Below are 14,917 nucleotides of genomic sequence, written 5' to 3'. Positions count from 1 at the left end.
GTATGACTGCTATCAACTAGCAAAGCCATATATAAATATATCGGCATTACCATTCCACTAGAGAGAATAGTAAAGCCAAGTTATTAAATTATGGATACATTTCCAGGAGGAATAATAGAGGGACAGCACAATGCAGAGTAAAGAGTATCCACCATTGTTATTCTGTGGAAGATGCATGTATTTACTAAAGCAGATGTGTCAGGATTGATGACCGTTCACTTTTCTACTTAAGCGTAACCCAAGCTTGTTAGGTCATGAGAGAATATACTATTTCATACATAAACCATAAACATGACTTCTGCACTAAGAACATTCTCATTGTGTTTTATAATTATATTTTTCCATTGAGTTATATATGAAAACCTTCCTCAGACATTGTGTACACAGCACGTGGTATGTATCACCAATTATTTATATGGCGTCTTACCACAAGACTTTGAAACAATATCCTGGAATATTTGTGTGTATACTCAGAGACTTTTGGCCACCCGGCATTTTTGGCTGATGGCATCATTGTCTAGTTACTTCTATTGTAAACGTACATTTCTGTTTAAGGAAACCATTTTACTTTTTTTTTTTTTTTTTTCTAGACCCCGATCTCGGTCAAGAGATAGTGGTGATGAAAATGAACCTATCCAGGAGAGATTTTTCCGTCCTCACTTCTTGCAAGCTCCTGGAGATCTCATTGTTCAAGAAGGAAAGCTGTGCAGGATGGATTGCAAGGTAATGAATCAGGAAAACCTCATTTACACTGTGGTTATACTGCTGAACCATACATGTGAAACATAGCAAATGTCTACAGTCTCCATGCAAAATGGATTATTTGGTGAAATGGTATAAGAAAAAATACCCTCATAGGTAAAAGAAGGACTATGATAGATTTGGAGAAGTCTTCATACAGTGTCTTCATTGGTTCTGTAAAAACTTTTGTTTCTTAAAACTTGACAATGATATCTGGTTTTGGGAGAAGCCAACCTCAAAATAGACACATATTTAATAAAACCGTATTCTTCTTAGACACTGTAAAGTACAATCTAAGGCCCCTTTCCCACTGCTGGTATGCCCCATCAAATATGGGCATCAAACTCCTTTTTTTTTTTTTTGACAGGTCATAATGGCCAATAACGGGTCCCGATGGACCCCATTATAGTCAATTTTCAGAGAGAATAGCCAGAGTAAAAGGACAAGCTGGGCTACCACCTAGGCTCCATGGGGCCCCAGGGCCAGAAAGTAATTTCTCCAATTGTAATCTATTTTAGCAACTAATTCTGCTTCATCAATCAGGTAGGCCGAAGGTGTCACCTTCTCACTTAACCTGATGCAGGCTCGGGATTCAAGTAGGCAGCAGTCTCTGCCTCTACAGCATCTTCCCCTGAGCAGCACAAGTCGTGTGACCACATAAGACCATATAATACCTTCAGAGCATTCATTAAAGGGATTTGTCAGTATTTTTAATGCTATGCTAGGGATCTGGTAAAGATGTAAAATAACTGATAGTAACCTATCCGGGTCCCCCCTCTTCACCACTTCTTTTTGCTTTCGAGACAAGCCGTCTTTAGCAGGACCTGCTCGCTCGACCAATCAGTGACTGAAGCAGGACACCTGTGCGGCCTGTGACTGGCTGAGCAGGCAGGTCCTGTTGACACGACTCATCGCCGAAGCAGGTAAAATCGGGGGGACCAGAAGGAGCTGGAATGGGCACTGCAGGGGACCCAAGTAGGTGACTATCAATCGTTTTTTTTTTTTTTACCATATCGGAGCCTCATATCAGTATGCACCTGACGTGCAGTAGTTGACTATTGCTTTTTATAAGCCACATATGTACATTAGGTGACCATCGCTTATCTACAAGTTAAACCAGTATCAACTGCAAATTGCAAATGTCATGAAATGTCATGAGATGAGAGCCGTTTATACTACATAGGAGGACTTTAGAGAAGTTAAGCATCAGGGGAATGCAATTTAGAGATTAATGGCACATGTTTAATGAGGTAATGCTTCAAAGAGAGAATTGTTCCACATCTCTTCCTGCCTCGTGAAACCTTCCCATGGGAAAGGAAACTTGAGAGAAGCTTGTGATACTCACAGCCACAGATCAGGTATTAGATCTAGACTGCGCTGAAGACAAATTAGCTGGTGTTGCCTTTTGTCACTTAAAGCTGCTTAAATCTGTACAGTGAGTTCTGAGCTAAACTTCATCTTCAGTCAGCATTACAGGCAACATGTACTTTCAGCTAGGACAGTAGAGAAAGTATAGAAGAGCTGTGAAATGCTAGTGCGGCTCCAACACACAGATAATACAAACTAATCTCATAGGAGCCGAGGGGGAAGCTAATTGTGGTCGAGTGACGGTGTCACCGTGACATGTAGAAGTCCCTCGGTCCTGCTTCGTTTTGGTATACGAGTCACCTATTTTCTCATATGGTCTAAGATCCCATCCCTTAATGTTTTTATTTCTATGAAATAGAAATAAATTCTGATTGAGTATAATAGATTTTACAATTGACCAAAAGCAGATCAGACTACATTCAATATTCTAATGTGAATAGTCTTAATTCATTTATGGTAGCTAAACACTCACAGATGTAGCACAGTGATCCCTCAACTTACAATGGCCTCAACATACAATAGTTTCAACATACAATGGTCTTTTCTGGACCATTGTAAGTTGAAACCAGGATCAACATACAATGGTACAGACAGTCCAGATCTGTGAAATGTGCCAATGGCTGAAAGAACTGACCAATCAGAATAGACATTCACTGGTAAAACACCTGTATTACTGAAGCGTATGCACTGACTGATGTCTGCAAGCGCCCCCTACAGTACAGGGAGGTATTACATGTTCTGTACTCTTTACCTGTACCAGGGCTACCTGCTCCTTTGGACACCAGGTGAGGGCGACTCCATGTTACTTTTTTAGGACACTGTGTACTGTACAGGACCCCGAAGAAGCTACTGTCCTCTACATAGACCAGTGTTTCCCAAGCAGGGTGCCCACAGCTGTTGCAAAACTACAACTCCCAGCATGCCCGGACAGCCTTTGGCTGTCCGGGCATGCTGGGAGTTGTAGTTTTGCCACAACTGGAGTCACCCTGCTTGGGAAACACTGACATAGACAGTGATTACAGCTCCCAGCAGATCTTTCTTACTTTTATATGGAAGGACTTGCTTTATCTGTATTAGTTATCTACTTATTTTTCTTTAATCCTCACTTTTTCCTATTTTTGGATGACATTTTGGTGCCTTTAGAACCAATTACCAGGTTTCCATAGAGTTATTGTCTCAACATACAATGGTTTCAACATACAATGGTCGTCCTGGAACCAATTAATATTGTAACTTGAGGGACCGCTGTACAAGATTGTAGCACAAAAGTATTACAGAGTTTTATATAAGCAATCAGAGGATTATACCGGTACACTGCTCAGAAAAAAGGGAACACAAACAACTTAATGTAACTCCAAAGATAACTATTCTTCTGTAGAAATGATGCTGCTGCTCAGTGTGTGTTCTCTGTGGGAATCCACATACCATGTCCAAAGGAACCATAAACATTTGCAAGCTAACCTTCACACAGAAGACAATAGGTAGAAACCACTGCCATAGAAGAAAGATGAGACAGAGGGGATATGAGAGAAACTTTTAAATACACTGCTCAAAATAATTAAGGGAACACTTAAACAACACAATGTAACTCCAAGTCAATGACACTTCTGTGAAATCCCACTGTCCACTCAGGAAGCAACACTGATTGACAATCAATTTCACATGCTGTTGTGCAAATGGAACAGACAACAGGTGGAAATTATAGGCAATTAGCAAGACACCCCCAATAAAGGAGTGCTTCTGCAGGTGGTGACCACAGACCACTTCTGAGTTCCTATGCTTCCTGGCTGATGTTTTGGTCACTTTTGAATGCTGGCAGTGCTTTCATTCTAGTGGTAGCATGAGAAAGAGTCTACAACCCACACAAGTGGCTCAGGTAGTGCAGCTCATCCAGGATGGCAAATCAATGCGAGCTGTGGCAAGAAGGTATGCAGTGTCTGTCAGTGTAGTGTCCAGTGCATGAAAGCGCTACCAGGAGACAGGCCAGTATATCAGGAGACGTGGAGAAGGCCGTAGGAGGGCAACAACCCATCAGCAAGACCGCAACCTCTGCCTTTGTGCAAGGAGCACTGCCAGAGCCCTGCAAAATGACCTCCAGCAGGCCACAAATGTGCATGTGTCCACTCAAACGGTCAGAAACAGACTCCATGAGGGTGGCATGAGGGCCGATGTCCACAGCTGGGGGTTGTGCTTACAGCCCAACACTGTGCAGGACATTTGGTATTTGCCAGAGAACACCAAGATTGGCAAATTCGCCACTGGCGCCCTGTGCTCTTCACAGATAAAAACAGGTTCACACTGAGCATGTGACAGACTGGAGATGCCGTGGAGAACGTTCTGCTGCCTGCAATATCCTCCAGCATGAACGGTTTGGCGGTGGGTCAGTAATGGTATGGGGTGGCATTTCTTTGAGGGGCCGCACAGCCTTCCATGTGCTTGCCAGAGGTAGTCTGACTGCAATTAGGTACCGAGATGAGATCCTCAGACCCCTTGTGAGACCATATGCTGGTGCGGTTGGCCCTGGGTTCCTCCTAATGCAAGACAATGCTAGACCACATGTGGCTGAGTATGTCAGCTTTTACTGCAAGAGGAAGGCATTGATGCTATGGACTGGCCCGCCCGTTCCCCAGACCTGAGTCCGATTGAGCATATCTGGGACATCATGTCTCACTCCATCCATCAACGCCACGTTGCACCACTGACGTATGCTTTAGTCCAGTTCTGGGAGGACATCCCTCAGGAGACCATCCACCACCTCATCAGGAGCATGCCCAGGAGTTGTAGGAAGGTCATACGGGCATGTGGAGGCCACACACACTACTGAGCCTCATTTTGACTTGTTTTAAGGACACTACAGCAAAGTTGGATCAGCCTGTAGTGTGGTTTTCCACTTTGATTTTGAGTGTGACTCCATATCCAGATCTCCATGTGTTGATAAATTTGATTTCCATTGATAATTTTTGTGTGATTTTGTAGTCAGCACATTCAACTATGTAAAGAGGAAAGTATTTCATACGATTAGTTCATTCATTCAGATCTAGGATTTGTTATCTTAATGCTCCCTTTATTTTTTTTGAGCAGTATATGTTCAAGCACCATAGAAAAAACGGACACAATAATTGAAATTAACACATTATTAATCCTAGCCAATGGAAGAATTGTCTTTTTTCATTCTACCTCCCATTAAAAGAATAAAAAGTCATTAAAGGAGTAGTCCAGTGGTGATTCAGTGGTGAGCAACTTATCCCCTATCCTAAGGATAGGGGATAAGTTGCAGATCGCGGGGGGTCTGACCGCTGGGGCCCCCTGCGATCTCCTGTACGGAGCCCCGACAGCCCGCGGGAAGGGGGCGTGTCGACCTCCGCACGAGGCGGCAGCCGACACGCCCCCTCAATACAACTCTATGGCAGAGCCGAAGCGCTGCCTTCGGCAATCTCCGGCTCTGCCATAGAGATGTATTGAGGGGGCGTGTCGGCCGCCGCCTCGTGCGGGGGTCGACACCCGCTATCTCGGCGGAGAGCCGGGGCCCCGTACAGAGAGATCGCAGGGGGCCCCAGCGGTCGGACCCCCCGCGATCTCAAACTTATCCCCTATCCTTAGGATAGGGGATAAGTTTTTCACCACTGGACTACCCCTTTAAAGGGATTCTCCGGTGGAAAACAATTGTTTTTAAATTAACTTGTGCAAGAAAGTTAAACAGATTTGTAAATTACTTCTATTTAAAAATCGTAATCCTTACAGTACTTATCAGCTGCTGTATGCTCCACAGGAAGTTATTTTTATTTTTTAATTTATTTTCTGTCTGACCACAGTGCTCTCTGCTGACACCTCTGTCCATGTCAGGAACTGTCCAGAGCATGATAGGTTTGCTATGTGGTTTTGCTCCTGCTCTGGACAGTTTCTGACACGGACAGAGGTGTCAGCAAAGAGCACTGTGGTCAGACAAAAGAATTTAAAAAAGAAAAGAACTTCCTCTGCAGTATACAGCAGCTGATAAGTACTGGAAGGGTTAAGATTTTTAAATAGAGGTAATTTACAAATCTGTTTAACTTTCTGGCACCAGTTGATTTAAAAATAATATATATATATATATATATATATATATATATATATATATATAAAATCCAGCCTTACAAACTTTGTCTTTAAAAAACATCCTATAGGTTAGTTCACATGGCCATATTTTGCATCTTATTTTCAGCTGCCTTTTTTTATTTTTTATTTTTTTTTTTTTTATAATTCACCTACCAGCAGAAAATCTGGATCAAAATCCGCCCATATGAACAGACCCTTAGCGTATGTTGACACGTGTATTTTGCTGCAGATTTTCTGCTGCGTATTTGCCGACCATTGGCTTGAATGAGTTAGGGGAATACCAGCAAATCTGCCATTATTGCAGATATCCTGCTGACCAACTAAATGGTAGCAAAATCCACAGTGGAAAATATGCATATCATCTGCCTGTGTGAACATCATGATGAACATGATACGTCCAAATACAACTCTTCCTGCAAAAAAACTAAACAAGTTTGCACACAGCTATGGTTGGGTTTACACCATGTCTGGGCTGTACATCACTGGTAAACAGTGTAGTTTACCTTACTTTTGAACTGCACAACAAAAAGCATGAGCAGACTAAACACAGTCACTACTACTGTTTAGTCCCTTAGTCCCCACAGGGGTGCTCCATGGTATACATTGGCATATCTTTTGCCAGTATTCTTAGGCATAGCGGTACAGCCAAAAAGTTATGTAAATTCAGACTAAGTTGTTGGAAAAATAAAAAGCTTTGGCATTAGCAATGTAGAGGCTTAAATACCGGAGGTCCCATGTCAATTCTTTGTATTGTACATGAGATTTATAGAGTAGCAGTTTCCAATTGAACTCTCTCTATATGCGACAGTTATAAATGAATTAAGTTCCCCCTTAAATCATACAAATGTCAGACAGGTATACATGGGAGGCACTTGATGTACATCTGGTAACGAATGATGGATCTGTGACTAAATCTGTAACACATGGCAACAATCAGATGTTGACCTCATGCACTTCACTCAGCCAATCATGTTGTGAGGTATGTTTATACCTGTCTGTCCTGAGCGTTTCAGAGTAACTATAAAAATAAACCATAGTGTATGTATATGAAGCTCCATTTACATAATATAGGCTGAACAGTGATAATATCATTGTCTGTAAGATATATATACATTTGTCCAAAGAAGTCACAGAGTGGCACAGTGTATGTGGAAAAAGTGTATCAGCCAAATAGTAAAAAAGTGGGTGCTCAGCCAGCCAAAGCCTTGATGACACGCCATCCAGATCCAGAAAACCAAAAATGGGGCAAAAAGCGGCACTCCAGCGTTCCAAGATAAAAAGTGGTATTCATTCACCCATCGATAAAGTGCAACGGTCTTTTTCAAGCATATATATATATATAGATATATATATATATATATATATATATATAGATAGAGAGACCTTTAAAGGGGTACTCCACTGGCCAGTGTGGAACTAAATGTTCTGTACACTGTTTTCGCGCTGCAAAGGTTAGCCACGCCCCCTCATGACATCACGGCGATGTCCTCTCAATGCCGGCACGCCCCCTCCCATAGACTTGAATTGAGGTGGTTTGGTCATGATGTTACAGGGGGCATGGCCGACCCTCGCAGCACGAACATTGCGCTCGGAACATTTCGTTCCAAACGCTGGCCAGTGGAGTACCCCTTTAAGCTAACTTTGCAGTGTGAACAGCATAAGCTGAACTAAAACATCAGCTTTGTATTATATTTTATATTATGGTATATCGTTTACATAACTATTCTATTATTTTGATGCTTATTGTACATAAAACTTTCATAGATCAATGTTCATTTAGTAATATTACATGTCTTCTGTATAAAACACAGGTGAGTGGCCTACCTACTCCTGACCTGAGTTGGCAATTGAATGGAAGACCTGTCCGTCCAGACAACTCTCACAAAATGTTGGTGCGTGAGAATGGTGTGCACTCCCTGATCATTGAGCCAGTGACCACGAGAGATGCAGGGATATATACGTGTGTGGCCTCTAACCGTGCTGGACAGAATTCCTTCACCCTGGAGCTGATAGTTGCTGGTAAGTAACTCTTATATTTGACCTTGTTAGCAATTCTGTCTCAAAGTAAAAGAGGTGTCCCAGTTGGTATTTCTAATGGTCAGTAAAGCTTGGCATATTATCTTTGGCATCAGGTATTGCTCACTTTCTTCTATCTGATACCAGATATAACAAAATGTTAGACTTTTATAGTTTTCTGCCAAATAAATTTGCACCAATTTATATTACAGTGTACATAGGTAAAAAGCCTTTATGTGTATATAAGCTTGAGAAGCGGAAATGGCCTCATTACCCAGGACCATTCCAGGGATAAATTCACACATATAGAGTCATTCTGTGAATGGCAGGTTTCCATTAGACTCATGTGATCATATTGTAACCATAGAGATCAAGGCCTAGAGCAGGGCTGTTTTCTATCTCGGAGATTGGGGACTCCCCTTTAGTTTTTTTGGCATGCACATTAGAATTCACAGCTATTTTAGTGCCTTTGGTTTATGACTCTTGGTTACGTGAAAAATGCAGTAAGACCTAGGAAGACCGAGTTCTCTGTAGTGCACTCCTGGTGCAGAGCGACACCTCAAGACCTTTTTTGGCTATGCAAACTCTATATACAAGCTGGAAAGTATTGCACTCCGTCTACTTGTCATCTGTTTGTAGTAGTCCTTGGCAGAGCCTCCATGTGTTTAGAATGTTTCTTTGCAAGGTTCAGTATTTTCAATGTACTGAATCTAATCACAGATTATTTAACCCTTTTGCTAATCAACCATATTGCATAGCACTGTAAGGCTTAATCGACTTTGGAGAATTATTCTGCATTGTGTGAAATGGAGTCCATTGGAATTAGAACACAATGTATAGAGAAAGCTGCCTACTCCTAGGATAAATAGTATTCATAATAATCTGCCATCTAAACTTTCCCAAGGCAGGCTAGATCCAGGCCTACTTTCTTCACATGAACTGGGGCTTGGGGGCTGTTCACATCACAATTTGTTCTTCTGCCAAACGTTAAAGAGTACCTGTCATCAAACCATATTTTCTAAACTAACTCAAGTTATATTCCCTAACTACTCCTAACATCCCTCCTGCCCTTAAAAAAAAATGTTCTGAGCTTTAAAAAGCTCTGTATCATACCTTTCCCCTTGCTCACATTGTGTGAGCTCCCGGCAGGAGAAAGTGGGCGTTCCCCAGCAGGCGAGACGTCACTGAAGCCTGTGAGAGCTGTGCCTCTGAGTTTGGACTTCTGCAAGTCCAAGTGGAGACCAAACTAACTGTTTGACTTGCGTCAGGGAACCGAGCCACCTAGTGGTCGTTTTTTTCAATCACATTAAAAACATATAAAGGTTGAGAATTTTAACAGCAAGTAAATAGCAAAGTGTCTTATAATAACATAAGGAACAATATATGAAAAGTTTAGTTTGGTAACAGGTACTCTTTAATGTTTATAAGCAAAAACCACCTTAAATGTATCAGTTGACATACCAATAGACGTTAACTAGTAAAATTTGTGCATACATTTCCCCTTCTTTACACCTATGTTTGTTTTGAGGGAGGAAATAGAGAAGCATGGCTTTCTTAAAAATTGTATATGCGCCGTATACTTTTTTGTTTACATTGAATGGGAAACGTGAAGATGCAAAGCCATAAAAGGGATACACTAATGGGGAAAAAATGTTTTAAATCAACTAAAGCCAGAAAGAAATTTTTATCCTTCCAGTACTTATCAGCTGCTGTAAGCTCCAGACGATGTTGTGTTGTTCTTTCCAGTCTGACCACAGTTCTTTCTGCTGACACCTCTGTTTGTATCAGGAACTGTCCAGAGCAGGAGAGGTTTGCTATGGGGATTTGATCCTACTCTGGACAGTTCCTGACATTGACAGAGGTGTCAGCAGAGAGCATTGTGATCAAACTGGAAAGAACTACACAACTTTCTCTGGAGCATACAGCAGCTGATAAGTACTGGAAGGTTTAAGGTTTTTAAATAGATGTAATGTACAAATCTGTATAACTTTCTGGCACCAGTTGTTTGAAAACATTTGTTTTCCACCAGAGCACCCAGGGCAGGGCACGTTTAGGACAAGCATTCATAGAAACCATCTATGTGTTTGAGCTGTATTATAATCCTAAACACACAGCATTTTTAGTGTACCATGTGAAGAGCAGGGACAGGGGCAGCTATCCTATTAACATTCTGGATGTGTAACTAGTGCAGGTGAGTCTATTTAGCTCATGCACCAATCTTAGCTTGTATGGTCGCCATGTCTGTTAGTTGATGAAAACAAACATGTGCCATGGCCTATTGTTTAAGATCAGATGAAAATTCTAAAATATTTACAATAAAAGATAACTGAGCTATACTCAGTTCAAACCACTTTTGTCTGTACTTTTTTTTTTTGGACTCATTTAGCAACATATTGTTTGACATTAGGTTTCTAGGAGACTGAAAAAAAAGAGAGTTTATATACAAATACCTTTAAATGTTTACTTTTGTGAACCTGTTGAGCAGATCCATCAAAGTAGGTTTTACCGAGGGATCAGCTAGATATATGTACAGTTATGGCCGTAAATGTTGGCACCCCTGAAATTTTTCTATAAAATGAAGTATTTCTCACAGAAAAGGATTGCAGTAACACATATGTTTTGCTATACACATGTTTATTCCCTTTGTGTGTATTGGAACTAAACCAAAAAAAGGGAGGAAAAAAAAAATCAAATTGGACATAATATCACACCACACTCCAAAAATGAGCTGGACAAAATTATTTCCACCCTTTCAAAATTGTGGAAAAACAAGATAGTTTCAAGCATGGTAAACTCACCTGGGGCATGTAACAGGTGTGGGTAACATAAAAATCACGCATGAAAGCAGATAAAAAGGAGAGACGTTCACTTAGTCTTTGCATTGGATCTAAGCTTGGACAACAGAAAGAGGAGAAGAGAACTGTCTGAGGACTTGAGAACCAAAATTGTGGAAAAATATCAACAATCTCAAGGTTACAAGTCCATCTCCAGAGATCTAGATTTGCCTTTGTCCACAGTGCGCAACATTATCAAGAAGTTTGCAACCCATGGCACTGTAGATAATCTCCCTGTGTGTAGACAGAAGAGAAAAACTGATGAAAGGTGTCAACGCAGAATAGTCCAGTTGGTGGGTAAGCAGCCTCAAACAAGTTCCAAAGATATTCAGGTTGTCCTGCAGGCTCAGGGAGCATCAGTGTCAACTATCCGTCGACATTTAAATGAAATGCTATGGCAGGAAACCCAGGAGGACCCCACTGCTGACACAGACATAAAAAAAGCAAGACTACATTTTGTCAAAATGAACTGGAGGAAGCCAAAATCCTTAAAATGTCTTGTGGACAGATGAGACCAAGATAGAGCTTTTTGGTAAAGCACATCAATCTACTGTTTACCAAAAACTGAATGAGGCCTACATAGAAAAGAACACAGTACCTACAGTAAAATATGGTGGAGGTTCAATTATGTTTTGGGGTTGTTTTGCTCCCTCTGGCACTGGGTGCCTTGAATGTGTGCAAGGCATCATGAAATCTGAGGATTACCAACGGATTTTGGGTCACACTGTACAGCCCAGTGTAGGAAAGCTGGGTTTGTGTCCAAGATCTTGGGTCTTCCAGCAGGACAATGACCCCAAACATATGTCAAAAAGCACCAAGAAATGGATGGGAACAAAGCGCTGAAGAGTTCTGAAGTGGCCAGCAGTCCAGATCTAAATCCCATTGAACCCCTGTGGAGAAATCTTAAAATTGCTGTTGGGAAAAGGCACCCTTCCAATAAGAGAGACCTGGAGCAGTTTGCAAAGGAAGAATGGTCCAACATTCCGGCTGAAAGGTGTAAGAAGCTTATTGATGGTTATAGGAAGCGACTGATTTCAGTTGTTTTTTCCAAAGGGTGTGCAACCAAATATTAAGTTAATAATTTTGTCCAGACCATTTTTGGAGTTTGGTGTGACATTATGTCCTTTTTTTCCTCCCTTTTTTGGTTTACACACAAAGGGAATAAACATGTGTATAGCAAAACATGTATTACTGCAATCCTTTTCTGTGAGAAATACTTCATTTTCTAGAAACATTTAAGGATGCCAACAATTACAGCCATGACTGTATTGATATAGGTGGGTATTTGGATTGATAACAGTCTCTTTTCTGCCTCCAACAGCACGAGATGCCCACAAACCACCAGTGTTCCTAGAAAAACTTCAAAACACAGGTGTTGCAGAAGGATACCCGGTGAGACTAGAGTGCCGAGTCTCTGGAATGCCCCCACCACAAATATTCTGGAAGAAAGAAAATGATTCCCTGACGTACAACACCGACCGAGTCAGGTTGTTATTACTACTGTACTAAACTGCTGTTAGAACAAAAATGACAACTTCTCATCTTCAACAAGGGTATATTCACATAAGGGTTCATACACCTATAATAATATTTATTAGGGTATATTCACCTACAACAAATTTTTTCAAGAAATTTCTGAGACTGCTCCATTTATTTAAAGGGGACTTGCAATTTTCCAGGTACGTTACAGAAACAACTTTATTCAGTCACATAAATGACTGCAACAGATTTGCCAGATTTAAATCGGTCCTAATAAATTAATTGTAATAGACACGTTTCTTGTTAGCAAAGCATGCTTTCATGCTTTGTGGTGCATGGTTGAATAAAGTGCGGTATAATAATCCCCATTATATGGGTCCTGTTCAGTCATAGCATCAAGACAAATTAGTTTCTGAAATATTATCTGTGTAGGATTTCCCTTTTAAAGGGCAATGCTAATTAAAGAGGTGCCAGAAAATAAAACAGATTAGTAAATTACTTCTATTTAAAAATCTTAATACTTCCAGTACTTATCAGCTGCAGTATGCTACAGAGGAAGTTGTGTAGTTCTTTTCAGTCTGACAGACAGAGGTGTCAGCAGGAAGCACTCTTGTATCAGGAACTGTCCAGGGCAGGAGAGGTTTGCTATGAGGATTTGCTCCTACTCTGAACAGTTCCTGACATGGACAGAGGTGTCAGCAGAGAGCACTGTGGTTGGACTGAAAAGAATAACTCAACTTTCGCTGGAGCATACAGCGGCTGATAAGTACTGGAAGGATTAAGATTTTTAAATAAAAGTAATTTACAAATCTATTTCTAGCACCAGCCAATTTGAAAACACTTTTCCCTCCAGAGTACCCCTTTACTCAGTTACTAGGTTAAAGAAGTAAAACACTTTACTGTAATGTAACGTGACGAAAATTATGTCCAGCACCAGGATGTGGATAAAAACGGGTTTCTTTATTTAATGAAGACAGCTACATACATGGAATCTGACGCATTTCACGCTTAGTCAGTGACTGACTAAGCGCGAAAGCGTGAAACGCGTCAGAGATTCCATGTATGTAGCTGTCTTCATTAAATAAAGAAACCCGTTTTTATCCACATCCTGGTGCTGGACATAATTTTCGTTTTGTCTACTATTGAAGCCGGAGGCGGGACTGGTGGATCCGCGCACAGAAGGTGTGTGATTGCTGGGTGAGCGGTAAATGATCTTCCCTTTCTCTTTGTAATGTAACGTGCCTCCTTAATGCAGGCTTGTCTGTAGAAACATCATTTTCACCTATAGGGAATTGATTAAAAGTTTTTCTTTTTCCAGCATGCATCAAGATAACTATGGTTACCTCTGCCTACTAATTCAAGGTACCACTAAAGAGGATGCTGGATGGTACACTGTATCAGCAAAGAACGAGGCTGGCATTGTATCTTGTACTGCCAGGCTTGATGTGCACAGTAAGTTTCATGCCATACTATCTGAGCTAATGATGTTTAACATTTACCAGAATGTAATTTTCAGCAAATTTGTTTTCTCTACTGTCTCAATAAAGATCCCTATACTAGAATAATGAATGTAGACAGAGAGACTGTACAAACTATAATTCACTTGGGCCTCTAAAATGAAAGGGGATTTGCAGGGAAATGCTTCTACTAACTTTAATAGAAGCTGAGGCTGCATTAGTGCACCAATGCCACTACACATATTAGGGAGGCAACACTCATTGAGTAGAGTAGGACTGCCTACATGACAGCTAAGCCCAGAATGAAGAGGCATTTATGTAAGTAGATGACAAGTGATCCTGAAACGTTTTCCACAAAACTGTATCTCAATCCGCTCAGCTCCTCCTGCTCTACAACAGGATGCTGGCAGATTGGACTGAATTTTAAATGGGACAGGTTCCCTTTAAAATGAAACAGCATTAAAACAATATTAATGGAATATGATTTGAGACTATGGAAAGTGTAAATGAAGTTCAACTACCTACAATAAAATAGTCTAATGACCTGTACTATCATCATTAGGCTACAGACAGATTTATTTTTTATTAGAAAAAACACCACAAAAAACTGCCCCCTCACTTTTCTCCACGATTAAAAAAAAAAAAAAAAAAGTGTGTATAGGCATATTTTTTATTTGCGGTTTTATACCCTGTGTTTTCCTTACAAGGCACATGATTATTTCATCATGTGACTCAAGGATTTTTATTAATTAAAGAATTGTGGAAAGAAAATGCAAACATATGGTGTTTTTCCACCTATACTGTATAATTCTATGGGAGGAAAAACAACCCAATTTCTTTAAAAAAAAAATGTCATCCCCAGAGCCACCGCTAAGGCCAGTGATGGCTGCAGCATCACATGAGCATGTAATCACAGCAGGGCCAGTA

At 40.8% G+C, this 14,917-nt stretch overlaps 1 protein-coding gene across 3 annotated transcripts in view; it reads left to right on the top strand.

Annotated features, from left to right (window-relative positions):
• The window catches only part of PALLD (palladin, cytoskeletal associated protein), a 236,780-nt gene that overhangs the window by 219,309 nt on the left and 2,554 nt on the right, over window positions 1–14,917 (top strand). For all 3 annotated transcript variants that reach the window (XM_056560987.1, XM_056560997.1, XM_056561007.1), the window contains 4 exons: window positions 591–723; window positions 8,016–8,223; window positions 12,376–12,541; window positions 13,852–13,985. In XM_056560987.1, the coding sequence (XP_056416962.1) occupies window positions 591–723; window positions 8,016–8,223; window positions 12,376–12,541; window positions 13,852–13,985 (641 nt within the window). The remainder of the gene's footprint in view (window positions 1–590; window positions 724–8,015; window positions 8,224–12,375; window positions 12,542–13,851; window positions 13,986–14,917) is intronic.

Source organism: Hyla sarda, chromosome 1 (assembly GCF_029499605.1).
Source record: "Hyla sarda isolate aHylSar1 chromosome 1, aHylSar1.hap1, whole genome shotgun sequence".
Classification (NCBI taxonomy): Eukaryota; Metazoa; Chordata; class Amphibia; order Anura; family Hylidae; genus Hyla; species Hyla sarda.
The sequence above is the reverse complement of the archived record's forward strand: the minus strand, read 5'-3'. Positions and strand labels throughout refer to the sequence as shown.